Genomic DNA, 17,475 nt, shown 5'->3' with positions numbered 1-17,475 from the left:
ACCACTATGACTGAGGGGGGGTGTTAGAGTATATTGACATATTTATATGTATTTTATGGGAATATATTTGTAATCGGACTACCATAATTATTTATCCATATTCATTCTGAGTAATATCTGACCGCTGTCAACAAGTCTTCCGTATATAAACAAAAAAAATGACCTCTGTCAACAAGTCTTTCGTAGCAAGACCCGGAGTGGACTAGTTGTGTTCTCACGATATATAGCCACCGAAATCTTCAAGCTTATATATTTCAATGTTCTGCCAGGCACACTTCGACTATTCTAGGTTTGACAGAGTCCAGCAAGGAGGGGCACCGTGAAATCCTTTGTCGGTAGGGTTGCGCCCATACGACATACTGTATCACTTAGTTGCTTGCCTCGTTCTCACACTTAATATGGTTTTGCTTAGGCAGTTATTAGCACTGAGCACTGTCGATGGAACAACAGATCTCGGCCCGTTCTACGTACGTACGTGCATCCGCAGAGCCGCGGCTTCGCAGAAGTGCGCCGTGGCCAACAGCCCAACAGGCAATTACTACAATTGATGGCTCGCTCAGACATATCATTCGAGGAGTCATTTTCTAATGTATTCTGTCCATGACCGGAAAAATCAACCGAGAGAGCTCGTGCTCAGGACGCGTTTACTTACTTTTGGATCCTTGTTGTTCACTAACCGGAAGCTTAGCTGCTGCCGCTGCTGGGAATCTTCTTACAACAAAGCTGGTGGCTTAGATTGGTCTCCAGTCTTCACTAGTACCAGGTCTACTATCTCCCTCACCCGGACCCCACGTAACTGCCCTATACTATACTCTATATAACAAACAGCAGTGGCCATTGCTGTGCTCTCCACAGACATCATAAGACGCCTCGATCGAACACAAGCCTTTCCAAATATTCTCTTTGATCGGCATCTAATCAACAAACCAGCGCCGCCCAATGAAGGTAATAAATAGCTTCTTCAGCTTCTGCCTGATTTTGAGCACTTGCTAGCTCTTGAGCTGAACCTTCTTCTTGTTGTTGCAGCAAAAGATTGTGATCAAGGTGAGCATGTCGTGCGACAAGAGCCGGTTGAAAGCCATGACGATGGCCGCGAGAGCGAACGGTATGCATGCATGCATGCGCTAATTCTTCACGTACACGTATGTTTACCCTTGAGATTTTGTGCGTCAGCGACGCTAACATGGCCGCAAGCGTTGTGGTGCAGGGGTGAGCTCCGTGGGGATAACCGGCGACAGCAAGGACATGCTGGAGGTGGTAGGCAACAGCGTCGACCCGGTGTGCCTCGTCGGCTGCCTCCGCAAGAAGTACCACGACGTTCACATCGTCAAGGTGGAGGAAGTGAAGGACGACAAGAAGGATGAGAAGAAGGAGGACCCGCCGCCGTACTGGTACCACGGCTACCGCCACCCATATGGGCCATACCCGCCGCCCATGGTCGTGTGCGACGAGCCCACCACCCCCTGCGCCATCATGTAATTGCCAAATAACCAGATGCCGAGTTCGCCATATGGAGAGGCCGCAAGTTTGTCCACCATTTCGGACTATTGGTAAATTGGAAGAAAGAAAGAGACATATGTATACATATACGTCGTCCTTGGTCTCCAGTTAGATAGAGTAATAGTATGTCGAGAAAAAGCAATCACGCATACCCCAGATCTGAATCCCTCGCCTCTTCGCGATGTTCGTACTACGTGCTGCCTCTCTGATCTGGGCTTCCGAATGTGCCAATCTGTAATGATGGTCACTGGAATGGTTTGCGTCTGAAGACGTTGGAGTCACACAGCGCGCGCGCATGTAACGGTCAATGCGTCAAACGGCAAGAAAAATGTAAAACGTCACACCACTATGCCCTCGGCGCCAGGTCGTTGCGTCTTATGTGGTCTCCCACTCTAGCATTTTCGATCTTTTTTCTAGAGAAAATTCATAAACTTTTAGCATCTACAGCCAGTCCTGGCAAATCCGGCTCCCAAAACGTCCGCGGACGCGACCAAGATTGACCGGTCATACCTCATACTTAGTGCTATGCATCCGAGACTCTCATATTTCATCCTCTAGATTCATACTTGGTGCTATGCGCATGTGTCGGAAGGGTTTTTTTTTGACCGGTTATTGGCCGGACAGTCCGCCCGGACGTTTGATGGGGGTTTGGAGAGCCTGGCTATAGATGCTCTTAGAGTAAGTCTAACAGACGCGTCATATTTATATCCTCTTATATCATTTTGGAGGTGTTTGCAATTTTGTGACAGCTATGGAGGCCATGTGCCAACTTAAAGTCGTCATAATCCAAGCTCTATATTTTGCGGACTCGCATGTCTATATTTATGTTCTTTTTCAAATAAAGAAATTGTAAAAAAAAATCCACCAACGAAACTTGCTCTCAACATCACATAATTACCAAAATTGAAATAACCTAAAACATAAATAGAAATTGAACAACGGTTTTAGTTCAGCCTACTCTTCCATTTGAAAGTGACCTCGCAGGCAGGGGATATTTCAGCTCTTCCCACTTCTGCGGTCAGACGGTCATTGAACAACTATGCATCTTTGATGCAGGAGAATGCCATAGCTTTGTAGCCCTCTTGTGATTGCGGCATCCATTTCTACCATTACGGCTGTCGTCACACAACAGGTAGCAGCGGGCGGCAGGGAGGCGCTAAGCCCGATGGCTGATTAAGCCCCACAGAGAGCCTCATTCTGGACGACTCTCTTTCGACAAAGGGTGAATTTTATTATTTAAAATAAAGCATCAAGTAAATACAATCAAAATGAGTACACATCCGACCTCTGCATAGCTAGGATGCGCACAACCAACACCAACTCACACACATAAAAAACTCGCCGGCAAATAGCAAAGTCTTATAAGACCAAAGCCATGCCTAAGCAAGCACAAATAAAATGACCTGAAGCGATCAAATCCTGGACGACTCTTTATATAACTGTTAAGTTTTCCTTGTGTCTATGTAGTTCATTAGTGATCTTTGGACGGAAAATTACAGGTCGGCACGTATGGTCTTTTGCTTCCACAGGACAATGAACTGGTTCTAGGTGGCTCAAAATAAAACGAGAGCACACGCTTTCTGGAATAAAGTACGTGAAGAAGAGTATCACCGTGGAATGGGGCGGTCCGCATGGTGAAAAGTAACTGAATAAGACTAATGCGGTTATGTTCAGTCAAAACATCTGAATAAGGTTCTCTAAAAAAATCTGAATAAGGACAGTGCCATGGAAAAATAAGCATTTTTACTGACCAAAACAACACGCATGAGCTTTTGGTAATTACTAGTACATGAAGAGAGAGAAAAGAGCAGAACAGAAACTTGAAACAACAACCACTCTAGGAGTTCATCGGAAGGTTGGACACGCAGGGAAAACAAACAGTAGTGATAGCCACAAAATTCTGCAGTGATTTCATAAAAGTTGATTCTTATCTGAAAAGAGGTTGATTCTGTGCTGGACAATGTTTTCAGTCTTTCACAGTGGTGTTGTTTTCTTTGGTGGGGTAAACGAGTAGTCAAAGTGGCGCCCAAAAGTCCAGACCAATAAAAATCAAGCGGAGATTGTTGATGTTAGATCGTCCTGAACTACACAATTCCCAATTACAGTATTTAACAAAAAGGATGGTTACCCACTTCGGGGATACCTTAGGGAGCACGGCACTAAGGGGGTGTTTGGTTTAGAAGTCCTAGGACTTTTTCTAGTCCCAGGGACTAATCAAAAAAGACTTTCTAGTAGAGTGTTTTTCTAGTCCCTGTAGAAAAAATTCCTCCCGTTTGGTTTCTAGGGACTTTTTAGGGACTTTTTCTAGTCTCTGGGACTAAAAAGTCTCTGAACCAAACACCCCCTAAGACAGCGTATCAGGGAAACCATGCGCATAAGAGATGCACAAATGGCTCGTTTTCCCCTAGAAACTTTTGACAGAAAGTGCACTAAGACAATGTATCAGGGGAACCGTGTGCCTTTTGTGGCAGCCAAATCACCATCATATCTACCGAGATATGATTAGGCAATCACGAGCTCTGAGTCCAGTTATTTAATCAGCAGAGGAAGAAGTGACGTACGATTCATAACGTCATACATGGAACTCAAAGGTGTAGAGAGCTTTCTGAAGGAACGGTTTTACACCGAGGTTGTTATGTTGCTTCATACTCCCTCCTGTAGAAGACTATAGGATGCAACTCAATTGTATTCCATCGGAGTCGGTTACATTATATACAAGAGGTGTCTTGCGTGACAAGCCAACTAACTCTACAATATCTCTAGAGATCAATCTATATAAGGCTAGAGATAAGAGGAGAATCAGTCGGAAATAAATACAAGGATATCACGTTTCAACACCCCCCCGCAGTCGAAGCGTCGGCGTCGGCGTCGGCGTCGGCGATGCAAAGACTGGAACGGAACTCCTGGAATGCAGCGGTAGGCAACCCCTTGGTCATGATATCGGCAAACTGTTGGGTGGTTGGTACATGAAGTACACGGAGCTGACCCAACTGAACCTTCTCGCGGACAAAGTGAACATCGAGCTCGATGTGTTTAGTGCGCTTGTGCTGCACCGGATTAGTCGCGAGATAGGTGGCCGATACGTTATCACAGAAGACCACAGTAGCCTTCGGAAGAGAAATCCGAAGCTCACCAAGAAGATGACGAAGCCAACAAGTCTCCGCAACAACATTGGCGACAGCACGGTACTCGGCCTCAGCACTCGAACGGGAAACAGTGGGCTGCCGTTTAGAGGACCAAGAGACCAAGGAGTCACCGAAGAAGACACAATATCCAGACGTGGAGCGACGAGTGTCTGGACAGCCAGCCCAATCCGCGTCAGTATAAGCGAGGAGCTCAGTCGAGGCGGATGCACGGAGACGAAGACCGTAGGTCGAAGTGCCACGAATATACCGAAGAATGCGCTTGACCAAAGACCAGTGGACATCACGAGGCGAGTGCATATGCAAGCAAACTTGCTGGACTGCGAACTGAATGTCTGGTCTGGTGAGCGTGAGGTACTGAAGGGCGCCCACAATACTGCGATAAAGAGCAGCGTCGGTGGCAGGCTGGCCGGCGGAGGCTGAGAGCTTCGGCTTGGCCTCGGCAGGTGTGGCGGCTGGTTTGCAGTCAGTCATGCCGGCACGGTCCAGAAGATCAAGAGCATACTGTCCCTGATGCAGAAAGAACCCAGTGTCATCACGCCGCACATTAATGCCGAGGAAGAAGTGCAATGCGCCGAGATCCTTCAGTCGAAACTCAGAACCGAGGCGACCAATGATGTCGCGAAGAAGATCCGTGCGGGAGGCAGTGATGACAATATCATCAACATAGAGCAGAAGCATAGCCACATGATCAGCCCGATGCAGCATGAACAGGGACGTGTCAGATGTAGTGCTGCGAAACCCAAGAAGACCAAGGAATCTGGCGATGCGCTGGTACCAAGCGCGCGGAGCCTGTTTGAGGCCATATAAGGACCGGGACAACAGACAAACATCATCCGGCCGCTGAGGGTCAACGAACCCAGTCGGCTGCTGACAGAGGACTCGCTCCTGAAGATGGCCATATAGAAAAGCATTGTTGATGTCGAGCTGATGGACGGACCAGTGACGAGAAGCAGCCAGCTGAAGCACCACACGAATCGTGGCGGGTTTGACGACCGGAGAGAAAGTCTCAGAGAAGTTAATGCCAGCACGTTGTGCAAATCCTCGGACAACCCAGCGAGCCTTGTACCGATCCAGTGAGCCATCCGGATGGAGTTTGTGACGAAAAACCCACTTGCCCGAGATGATGTTGGCTCCAGGAGGACGAGGTCCGGTTGGCGACGAGAGCATCGTACTCAGCTCGCATAGCGGCGGTCCAATGCGGATCACTCAACGCAGAACGCACCGATCGCGGAACCGGAGAGAGGGTCGTGACGCTGAGGTTGTGGTAGCGCGGGTTCGGCTGGTGCACACCGGCCTTGGCACGCGTCACCATATGATGGTGAGGTGGCGGAGGAGGCGGGCGTGGACCGCGACGCCGAGGCACCACAGCGACCGGCTCAGATGACGAAGAAGAAGCCGGCGCTGTGACGGGTGTCAAGGGCCCGGCCGACGGGGCCGAGAGGGTCGGCTCCTCCAGAGCCGACAGGGAGCCGGAGTGCGCACGCTCGGTCGGCGATGTGGGTGTAGAGGAGCCCGAAGAGCCCGGCTCCGCCTGAGCCGACGAGGCCCCTGATGGTCCGGCTGGGGTGGCGCCCGACTCCACCAGAGTCGGGGGGCGACGACCCAACGAGGCCGGGGGGACGGGCTCCTCCAGAGCCAAGAGGCGGGGGCCCGGCGTGGCCGGGGAGGCCGACTCCTCCTGAGTCGGCAGAGGAAACGTCGAGGGCGGCGAGGCAGCACGCGACGAAGGCGCAGCCGCGCCCGAACGGCGAGGCGGTGGGAGCGCAAGGGCTCCACGAGGCCTGCGAGGAGAGGCGTCCAGAGGTGGCGAGGGACGCGGTGCAGCCTGCTGAAACGGAAAAACAACCTCATCAAAATACACGTGCCGAGACACGATCACACGATGGGACTCCGGGTCGTAGCAACGGAAACCTTTGGTGTTTGGTTGGTAGCCAAGAAAAACACAAGCGATAGAGCGAGGCGCAAGCTTGTGCGGTGTCGTGGCGGTGATATTGGGATAACAAAGGCAACCGAAAACATGAAGATCATCGTATGACGGAGGTGACCCAAATAAGAGGTGATGAGGGGTGTAGTTCCACCGGGGTTTGCAAGGCCGGATGTTAAGGAGAAGGGTAGCTGTGGCGAGGGCATCGGGCCAAAACCTCACCGGCATGTGTGCGTGGAAGAGCAAGGCGCGAACACTCTCGTTAAGAGTGCGGAGAACATGTTCGGCACGACCATTTTGCTGAGATGTGTATGGACATGTGAGACGAAAAATTGTGCCATGAGAGGATAAAAGAGTGCGAATGGCGAGGTTATCAAATTCCTTTCCGTTGTCGGTTTGGAGGTGAGCAATGATGCGGTGAAAGTGGGTGGCAACATAGGCGTAAAAGGCATGAAGAGAGGAAGCGACGTCGGATTTGCGGCGCAACGGAAAGGTCCAAGTAAAGTGAGAAAAATCATCCAGAATGACAAGGTAATATGATAAACCTGAATTGCTAGGCACGGAAGATGTCCACACATCACAATGAATAACATCAAAAGGGAAAGTAGCAATGGTTGATGAAGTTGAAAACGGCAAACGAACGTGTTTTCCTACGCGACAGGCATGACAAGTGTGTGCTGCCGATTTATTACATGAAAAGGGAAAAGTCTGCAAAATTTTATGAAGAGCGTCGGCGCCGGGATGGCCAAGGCGAGCATGCCAGAGAGACACATTGGCGTGGAGGGCGACGGGACCACTGCTTGTCGTTTGGCCACACGGGTAAAGATCGCCGGGGGAGTCACATCGGTGCAGAACCTTCCGGGAGTGGGCATCCTTGACAGAAAAACCATGTTTGTCAAACTCAACAGTAACAGGATGTTCACGGGTAAGAGTGCGGACAGAACATAAATTTTTGATTAAGGATGGAGACACAAGTACGTTATGGAGAGGGAGGGAAGATGATGAGAGAGGGAGGGAGGATGCACCGTGGTGGGTGATGGGAAGAGTGGATCCATCACCGACGACGATGCGAGAAGACAGAGGGTACGGGGAGACACGAGAGAGGATACCGGGGTTGGACGCCATATGAGCAGCGGCGCCTGTGTCCATGTACCAGTCCCCGCCGCCAGAGTAGTTGCTTGGGGAAGGGGCGGCGTGGAGGGCGGCTAGGAGCGCCGGGTCGTAGGTGTAGCCGGTCGGTGCAGCACCGTAGGAGGATGACGAAGCAGCACCGGGAGCCATGGCCCCGGTGTACGCCGAAGAACCGCCGAGTCCAGGACCTCCGGGCGCGGCCAGGAGAGCCTGATGAAGACCCGGGCGAGGGCCAAGTATGCCCGGAGCGGGTGCCTGCGAAAGGGGCATCGAGTAGGCGTGCACCACCCCCGTCCAGGGGTTGTACCCCGTGAGCCAGGGCGGGGGCGCCGCGGCCTGAGCAGGAGCGGGCGGGGCCGCCTGGCGGGGCTGGGTGCCGCCGTTGCGGCCGCGGCCGTCGCGACCTCCCCGCCTCTTCTGGCGGCCCTGGTCAGGGGCGGTGGGCGGTGGTGGAGCCGCGGTGCGAGGAGGCTGCGGGAGGGCGGGGATGCCCTTGGTGGTGCCGGCGTGGAGGGCGGCGAGAGGAGCTTGCCGCGCCACGTGACGAAGGCGCTTTTCCTCCATGCGAAGGTACGTGACCGCCTTGGCATACGTCGGCGTGAGGAGGGAGAGATTGGCGGCGGACTGGCCGAGGTCGGGGTGGAGGCCGCGAAGGAGGTTGGTGAGGAGGACGGAGTCGTCGATGTTCATGCCGACATCGCGGAGTTCGTCTGCAAGAACCTTCATCCGCGTGCAGTACTCCTCGATCGAAAGATCGTTTTGCTGCATGGTGAAAAAATCACCTTGGAGGAAGACGCGGCGTTGGAGTTGATTGTCGAGGAAGAGATCGCACAGCCGTGTCCACATGGTGTACGCCGACGGATCGCGGGAGTTCACCATGTTGAAGATGCCGGGAGAGATGGTGAGGAAGAGCCACTTGACGATGCAGGCGTCCACAGCGAGCCACTCGTCGTCGTCCTTCATGTCGGTGTAGTCGACGCTCCCGTCAACGTGCTCGATGAGACGGTAGGAGCGGAACAATAGCGCAAAGTACGTGCGCCATGCGTTGTAGGACGGCGAGTCGAGGTCGAGGATGACCGAAACATGGTCCTTGATGTGGATCTCGTTGAGGCGATCGGAGGCGAACGTGGTGCCGGAGAAGGAGCCGGCGTCGGAGGCAGAGGGTTTGGCCATGGAGATGGTTGGGGTTTTTGGGTGAGAGGGGTAGAGCGGCGGCGGCTACAGGAGGTACAGAGGAGCGGTGGCGGCGATTAGGGTTTTGGGAGGGAGAGGTGGCGGCAGGAGGAGAGGGTGCGGCGGGAGTAGAGGCTGCGGCGGCGGCGAGTGCTAGGCGCGGCGGCGGCGGCAGGAGGAGTGGGCGCGGCGGCGGCTAGGGCTAGGCGCGGCGGCGGCGGCAGGAGGAGTTGGCGCGGCGGCGGCTAGGGCTAGGCGCGGCGGCGACGGGTTGCGGAAGCGATAGGATCACGGTAAAACTGATACCATGTAGAAGACTATAGGATGCAACTCAATTGTATTCCATCGGAGTCGGTTACATTATATACAAGAGGTGTCTTGCGTGACAAGCCAACTAACTCTACAATATCTCTAGAGATCAATCTATACAAGGCTAGAGATAAGAGGAGAATCAGTCGGAAATAAATACAAGGATATCACGTTTCAACACCTCCGTTCCAAAATAGATGACCCAAGCAACAACCAAGAAGTGCTTAGAGCACTAAGCAAGAGATTAGACAGTTTGGTGCTGTCCACGGCTTCCCGGAAATTACCTTGCAGGACGGTAATAGTGCGTGTTATGGTGTCTCAGAAAGAACCATCAGTTCCATATACACTTTGCGTTAGTTTATCTTTTTTTCTTTTCTTTGTGAGCGTTAGTTTATCATCTAACCCACCTTTTTTAGGTTGGAAAAATGGAAAACGCTAACCCATTAATTGAAAATAAGTTATCTCGTGCTCAAACACGACCAGTCATTGCTCTAGTTTCACATTTACATCAGAAATAGAACCGCATCTTCACAGTATAACTGTCAAAAAATATTGGAGTAACCTTTATTATTCTCTTATCCGTCTTTCTAATTCATGCACTGTACACATTTACCATCATACTTGTACAAACAAAGCAAGAATGTCAATCAGGCAATCAGGCGACTAAACTAACCTCCGGAAAAGAGAAACAGACAAACATATGCCAACAGAAACACGGAGATGCAGCACTCAGGCGGTAACATATATGGTGCCAAAGGATTAAATAACAGACGCCAAAGAATCAACGTCAGATGAAACGCGGTTTCCGAAGGCGCAGCAAGCAAGGCAGCCTCGCGGAGTCAAGTCTTGATCCATGCCGCACCAACCATTGATAGACGGAAGCCGCGGTTGGGGATTAATTAAGCCGGCCAGGCTCCAGAGTCTTCTCAAGGCAGAGTACGTCAAGTACACTCCCCGCCGGGCACGCGGGCCGTGCGTGCGCTGCTGTATAAGTAGGAGGATCAGAGGCAGACTCTGAATCATTCATCATTACCCACCATTCTCCCGGTCTCCATTCAGAACCTAGACTACTGCCTCGGCCTCCAGTTCTGCAGTTCTCGCCTGAAATCTTCTGTCCGCGAGCTCGCACTGCCCACCAGTCTCTCTCTCTCCTTGGTAGCAGAGGAGCAACATGAAGGTGGCTACCCTTTTCTGAATATCTGTTACTGAACCCCGTTGCTCTCCTCTCCTGATATGTTACTGAAACAAGCATGCTCTGCTTCTTTTCTTTCAGCAAAAGATGGTGATCAGGGTGCACATGACCTGCGACAAATGCCGGTCCAAGGCAATGGGCTTGGTGGCCTCCATATACGGTGAGTTGTAGTTTAACTTTGCCGGATTGTATGTCATATCAGTTGAGGCTTCGGACTAATTTACGATGTAATTGTGCAGGAGTGGAGCGTGTGGAGATACAAGGCGATGACAGGGACCGGCTGGCGGTGGTCGGAGATGGGGTGGACGCCGCCAACCTGACGGCCTGCCTGCGGAAGAAGGTCGGGAACGCGGACCTCCTCACGGTGGAGGCGGTCGTTCCCGAGAAGAAGCCGGCACCGGCATCGGAGGCCACCGAGGCTCCGTGGTATCCCGGCTACTACTCCTGGCCGGCAGGGGCCTACTCCCACTGCTATCCGTACACGTACAGCATGTAATCTCTTGTATGTCTGCGGTATTATGGAAGATTGATCCATGTAAAAATGAATCGACTCTCATGCACTACCGATCTTCTTCATTTTTGGGGGAAAAAGGATCCTCCTTGATTTCAATAGCGAAACCATCGGATAATTAATCATATAAAGTCTTGACCGAAAAATAAACTAGGGACACACTACATCTACTTTACAGCCTGCTACGATGAACATAGTTTAGAACGGACTACCAACATGGGCGCACAAAGATAACAGCCAGGACAAAAGCAGAACCAGACTTCCATGTTTTCTTCAGCTAATGCGTCTTCCTGTAGGTCCATCGTCCATGCATTAACTGTACAATTGGGGTACAACCATTTTTTATGGTTCCCTAACATGTGATCGAACTTCAGCTTCTTCTTTTGACTTTCGCATTGCGTCCTTGCATCGACAATGACCCGACGGAGATCATCATCATCGGGCACATCGTCTGATTCCTCTTGATCTTCAGCAGCTTCGCCCGTTACAGCATCATCGCGTACATCGTCTGGTTACTCTTGATCTTCAGTAGCATCACCGTATTTAGGGGGCACATAGTTGTCACGTACTCTTCTTCTTCGCCGTCTTCCATCATAACTTCTATTTCTCCGTGCCTCGTCCAAACATTATAGTGTGGCATAAAACCCTTGTAAAGCAGGTGAGTGTGGAGGATTTTTCGGTCAGAGTAAGACTTCGTATTCCCACATATAGGGCATGGACAACACATAAAACCATTCTGCTTGTTTGCCTCAGCCACTTCGAGAAAATCATGCACGCCCTTAATGTACTCGGAGGTGTGTCTTGAACCGTACATCAATTGTCGGTTCACCTGCGTGCATTATATATAATTAAGTGTGTCAAAAATCATTACAGAATATCATGAATAGATAATTAAGTGACCAAATTAATAAAAGTTCATCATCACATTAAAACCAAAGTACATATATAGTTCTCATCTAACAACATAAAGCTCTGCAGAGCATCTAAATTAATTAAACCATACACTGAAACTATGTAAAACATTTCAATGCGAAAACAAATGCGATCATAATCGCAACTAATGTAACAACTGATCCAACGGCATAATGATACCAAGCCTCGGTATGAATGACATATTTTTTAATCTTTCTAATCTTCAAGCATTGCATCCATCTTGATCTTGTGATCATCGACGACATCCGCAACATGCAACTCCAATATCATCTTCTCCTCCTCAATTTTTCTAATTTTTTTCTTCAACAAATTGTTTTTTTCTTCAACTAAATTTAACCTCTCGACAATAGGGTCGGTTGGAATTTCCGGTTCAACAACCTCCTAGATAAATAAAATCTATGTCACGTTGGTCGGCATAATTGTCATAAACAATAAATGAACCAATAGTTATGAAAAGATAATATATACCACATCTGAATCATAGATAGGACAAGGGCCGACGGGGACGGATACCAAAACCATCGCACTATATAAGATGCAATAATAAAAGTAAGAAAATTATACAAGTATCTATATAAATATACAAGTAAGATTTTTTTTTCCTTTCAGAAAGAAGATAAGAACAAGAGGCTCACCACGGTGGTGCCGGTGACGAGATCGGCACGGGCGATCGACGGCGGTGAAGACGGGGACGGGACGTGACGGACCGCTAAACCTAGACAAATATTGAGGAAAATGGAGCTTGGAGGTCGAGCTTGGAGAGGAGAAAGCTTAAATAGTGTGGCTCGGGCATTCCATCGAACACCTCGTGTGCATAGGAGGTGAGCTAGAGCACCACAAAGCTCTCCCCTCGCCGGCCACGAAAAACAGAGCACTGGGAGTGCTCTGCTCGCGGGCGAGGGGTAGATATAGGCAACTAATTGGTCTCGGTTCGTGCCACGAACCGGGACTAAAGGGCAGCCTTTGGTCCCGGTTCACTACACCAACCGGGACCAATGGTTGTGGGCCAGGAGCGAGGCGCATTGGTCCCGGTTCGTCCAACTAACCGGAACCAATAGGTCCAGCCGAACCGGGACCAATGGCCCACGTGGCCCGGCCGGCCCCCGGGGCTCACGAACCGGGGCCAATGCCCCCATTGATCCCGATTCTGGATTGAATTGGGACTAAATGGGCTGACCCGGCCTGGACCATTGCCCTCTTTTCTACTAGTGTGTACGAAACATCTCTCCTGAATAAAAATAGCACGGACTACTGTGGTTATCTGCATGGTCAATACATCTGAATAAGGATAGTACCATAAGAAAACTAAGCGTTGTTTGCTGAAAAACCAAACATGCATGAGCTTTGGTAATTCACTACATAAAGTGGGGGAAAAGCAGAACAGAAACTTATGCAACCACTACCACTCTACCAGGGTCCAAGGAAAGTTGGACGCACAAGGAATTCTGCAGTGATTTCATAGAAGTCGATTCTGCGCTAAAAAGAAGTTGATTCTATGCTGGACAATGTTCTTCAGTCTTCACAGTGGCGTTGTTTTCTTTGGTGGGGTATAAACGACTACCCTAGTTGCTTTATAATATATAGCGGGGGAACCCTATTTCGTTATAAAAGATTACCCTAACTGGTTCCCAAAACCAAAAGCCTAGAAACATAAAATGAATTACAAGTGCAAGATTGTTGATGTCAGATTGTCCTGATCTCCACAATTCCCGATTATAAATATAAAAGGGGATGGTTACCTACTTCCGGGATAACCTTAGGGAGCACCATAACACTTTTATATTTCTTTACAGAGAGAGTACATAAGAAGAAAAGGTTGTTAGTAACTTAAGCTGCTTATTTTGAACATCAGTTCTTAGTACTACCAGGAATCCTTGTGCTCTATTATATCCTTCAGCTCCGTGAGTCCCAAACGCTATCCCATTTCGTTTTCGCCTGGAAGCTTTTGACAGAGAAAGTGCACCCTACCCCATTTCGTGCTTGTTCTGTTATTTCATAGTAACAGAGTCGTGTAGTCAGTAAACAATGTTGAAACTTGGAAGGCTTCAACGCAGGCAACACATACGTCAAATCACTATCGTATCTGCCGAGAGATCATAAGACAATCAACAGCTCCGAGGCAAGTTATGTAATAGAAAAAGTGCTTAGTAGGGCACTAATGGACGCGCCATTGTCCATTGATAATGTCATATATGGAACTCAAAGGTGCAGAGAGCTTTCTGAAGGTGCGGGTTTACACCGAGGTTGTTATGTTCATACCGTGCCGCCTCTGAAACAAATCAGACGGAAGTGCTTAGAGCACTAAGCAAGAGTTTAGTGATGTCCACAGTTTCCCGGGAATTACCTTGCAGCACGGTAATAGTGCGTCCTATCTTATGGCGTCTCAAAAGCTAACTAGTAGTTGCATCCTTTTTTTACAGCAAGTAGTAGTTGCATACTTTGCGTTAGGTTATCTCTTAATTCTCATGTTTTGGCTGGAGACCGTGATACATAGTACATAATAACTCTTTGAATCCTAGTAACAAATATTGATTGTTTAAGCAACTCAAACTTGACGACAACTCGTTGAAATCCCATATTCGCACATAATCAGTGTTGGCCCCAGTAGTGGAGGCAGATTTTTTTTTTAGTTATATGGCGGAAGCAAGTAACCAGACACACAACAACTCTGGGCTTGAAGTTTTCAACGCAGGTAGGAAGGGGAACTTTTGATCTATGGGACATATGCATCCTATATGAAAAAAAAATAGTAATTCAACAAAAAGTTGAAAATTCCTGAAAATATTTTTGAAATAAACTTGACCTTCTATTGTACTCGTGAGAAAAAAAAATTCCACAAAAAGAAATATCCCTTTGACTTCTTTTCAAAAAAGACATTTTTTTGGCTAAAATAGTGTGAATAGTGACCTATAATAGCAAATAAATTTTGTCTTTTTTGTTGTGAGGTCAATTTTTGTTTTTTTCGTCGAGATTTATATACTAGTGCAAAAGTAAGTCAAGTGTTTTGTCAAAATAGTTCTTACCTATTTTGACTTTTTATTAAAATATTAAAAAAAATCCCCATATAGGATACATATACAACCAGGAACACAAGTGTATTTCCCACGCAGGTAGCACATATATATTCTAGTCCCGGGACATGTGCCAAATCAAGAGCTCCGAGTCAAGTTATTTAATAATAATAATAATAATAAGTGCTTAGTAGAGCACTAATTGAGGTACTAAATGACGTACGATTTAGTACGTCATATATGGAGCTCAAAGGTGTAGAGAGCTTTCTGAAGCAACGGGTTTCCACCGAGGTTGCTATGTTCATACCGTGCGGCTTCTGAAGCAAAGTGATCAGAGCACTAAGCAAGAGTTCAGTGCTGCCCACATTTCCCGGGAATTACCGTGCAGGACGGTAATAGTGCGTCTTATGGCGTCTCAAAAGGTAACCATCAGTTACATACTACTCCTACATAGTTTGCGTTAGTTTATCTCTTAATACACCCGTTTTGGCTGGAGAACGGAATACATAATAACTCTTTGAAGTCTCATACTCGTACATAATCAGTGTTGGTCGAGTTTCACATCTACCGCAGAACGAAAAGCGCATCTTGACAAATTAACCGTCAAAAATGTCTGTCCAAATCCATCTACTCTACACATCTGTCTCTAGTTTGACAATCATTAATTGTAACCTGTCTAGTCTCTAGTCTGTCTTGCTAATTCACGTACTTTACTTACACATGTGCAGTCGTGCTTGTACAAACAGGCAAGACTGTCGGGATACTACTAGTACGCTAGTCAGTCAAACAAAATAACATGTCAAGAGAAACACGGAGATGCAGCAATCAGGCGGTAACATGGTGCCAAAGGAATAAACAACAGACGCCAAACTATCGACGTCTCCCGCGAGAGATGAAACGCGGTTTCCGAAGGCGCAGCAACCAAGGCAGCCCCGCGGGGTCAAGTCTTGAGCTACGCGCTTGTGTGATTAAGCCGTCCAGACTCTCGAAGCAGAATGCGTCTGTGAAAGTACATTCCCCGGCGAGGCACTATATAAGTCGGAGGATCAGGACAGACTCTGAACTCATTCTTGTCTCCATCTTTGGCCTGTCAGGCTTACTTACAGAGGCTACCTGCTAGAAATATTCAGCCTATCTCTCTGAATTCTTCTGTCTGCGGGCTGGCACTGCATCAGCCTCGCGGTATCATCTGTAGCAGAGGAGCAACATGAAGGTGACTACACTTTTCTGAATTTATGTTACTGAAACCCCCCCGTTGCTCTCCTCTCCTGATTGTTACTGAAAAAGGTATGCTCTGCTTCTTTTCTTTCAGCAAAAGATGGTGATCAGGGTGCACATGACGTGCGACAAATGCCGATCCAAGGCAATGGGGCTGGTTGCCTCGGTATACGGTGAGTTACAGTTTATATTGCCGGGTTCACATCCTCGATGTACGATAAGGCTTTGAACTAACTGAAACTTGATGGTGTAGGAGTGGAGCGTGTGGAGATACAAGGCGATGACAGGGACCAGCTGGCGGTGGTCGGCGACGGGGTGGACGCCGCCAACCTCACGGCCTGCCTGCGGAAGGTGGGGAACGCGGACCTCCTCACGGTGGAGGCGGTCGTCGCCGAGGCGCCGGCACCGGCATCGGAGACCACCGAGGCTCCATGGTATCCCAGCTATTATTCCTGGCCGGCAGGGGCATACTCCCACTGCTACCCGTACAGCATGTAGTAATCTCTTGTATATCTGCGGAATTATCAAACTGATCCAGTGATCCATCCATGTAATGATTCCCAGAAAAAAAATCCGAGTGTTTTTGATAGGTTCATCAAGGAATCCATTTGATGCTTATACAAAGTCTTAACAGAACATAGTTTACAACAGAAAGCATAAACATGAGCAGATAACGGCGAAGACAAAAACAGGAGGAAAAGCTCCCATGTTTCCTTCAGCTAATGTGTCTTCCTGTCGATGTCCATCCATTAGCTCTGCGAAATACCTCTCCTGCCACATTGGATCCGTGCTAGAGAACTTCTTTTCCTTTTCCTTCTGCAATTGAGCCCAAAAGTCGATCCCGTTGCGGGCAAAATGAATCAGCAAGGCAGGATCGTCGGCATAGAGGCATTGGAAGCACGCAATTTTTTCAGGCTTTCCAGATTGTCGAAACAATGGCAGCTAACCTGACCTTTTTTTTATGGGGTAAACCAAGCTTTATTCATCGAAATTCACAGAATGTGGGATATAGTTCTGGTCGTGGGATTGACCAAATCAGACATGACGTCCCAGACCTAAAGACAAAACATATTTGGCTAAAGTATGTGCTTCAACATTGATAGCACGACCTTCAAAAAGTAAATTACAACTAAAAAGCGATGCATGAACATTAATCTCACTGATGATGGCTCCATTACTACCGCATTTATCTTTGTTGATATCACCTATGACCTGCTTGGCATCCGAAGCAACCACAAACTGGTGAAGGTTGAGATCCTTTGATAGGGCTAGGGCCTCCCTGCATGCAATGGCCTCCAAGATCGATGGATCATCGACGAAAAAGGGTCGATAATCCATCGATCTTGGAGGCCATCACATGCAGGGAGGCCCACTCCACCTATAACCAGAGCCGAGCTCCCCAGGAAGGTTCCATCTCTCTCTCTCTC

The 17,475-nt window shown here is 48.7% G+C and overlaps 3 protein-coding genes across 3 annotated transcripts; all 3 read left to right on the top strand.

The window, feature by feature from the left end:
• The first annotated feature begins 860 nt into the window (after positions 1–860).
• Positions 861–1,856, top strand: LOC119367922 (disease resistance protein RGA5-like). Its single transcript, XM_037633297.1, has 3 exons — positions 861–945; positions 1,027–1,105; positions 1,208–1,856. The coding sequence occupies exons 1-3, from the start codon at positions 940–942 to the stop codon at positions 1,477–1,479; spliced, it is 357 nt and encodes a 118-aa protein (XP_037489194.1). The 5' UTR covers positions 861–939; the 3' UTR covers positions 1,480–1,856.
• Positions 1,857–10,172: 8,316 nt separating this feature from the next.
• On the top strand, positions 10,173–10,910 carry LOC119367921 (disease resistance protein RGA5-like). Its single transcript, XM_037633296.1, has 3 exons — positions 10,173–10,360; positions 10,457–10,535; positions 10,615–10,910. The coding sequence occupies exons 1-3, from the start codon at positions 10,355–10,357 to the stop codon at positions 10,869–10,871; spliced, it is 342 nt and encodes a 113-aa protein (XP_037489193.1). The 5' UTR covers positions 10,173–10,354; the 3' UTR covers positions 10,872–10,910.
• Positions 10,911–15,915: 5,005 nt separating this feature from the next.
• LOC119367920 (disease resistance protein RGA5-like) lies at positions 15,916–16,620 on the top strand. Its single transcript, XM_037633295.1, has 3 exons — positions 15,916–16,043; positions 16,143–16,221; positions 16,302–16,620. Exons 1-3 carry the CDS (start codon positions 16,038–16,040, stop codon positions 16,544–16,546), a joined length of 330 nt encoding a protein of 109 aa, XP_037489192.1. The 5' UTR covers positions 15,916–16,037; the 3' UTR covers positions 16,547–16,620.
• Positions 16,621–17,475: the final 855 nt, after the last annotated feature.

Source organism: Triticum dicoccoides, chromosome 2B (genome assembly GCF_002162155.2).
Source record: "Triticum dicoccoides isolate Atlit2015 ecotype Zavitan chromosome 2B, WEW_v2.0, whole genome shotgun sequence".
NCBI classification, from domain to species: domain Eukaryota; kingdom Viridiplantae; phylum Streptophyta; class Magnoliopsida; order Poales; family Poaceae; genus Triticum; species Triticum dicoccoides.
This window is presented reverse-complemented; position numbering and strand designations above follow the sequence as displayed.

Coding starts and splice junctions, on each gene's coding strand:
- LOC119367922 (XM_037633297.1), top strand. Junction 1,106..1,207: donor GATGGCCGCGAGAGCGAACG/GTATGCATGCAT, acceptor GTTGTGGTGCAG/GGGTGAGCTCCGTGGGGATA.
- LOC119367921 (XM_037633296.1), top strand. Junction 10,536..10,614: donor CTTGGTGGCCTCCATATACG/GTGAGTTGTAGT, acceptor GTAATTGTGCAG/GAGTGGAGCGTGTGGAGATA.
- LOC119367920 (XM_037633295.1), top strand. Junction 16,222..16,301: donor GCTGGTTGCCTCGGTATACG/GTGAGTTACAGT, acceptor TTGATGGTGTAG/GAGTGGAGCGTGTGGAGATA.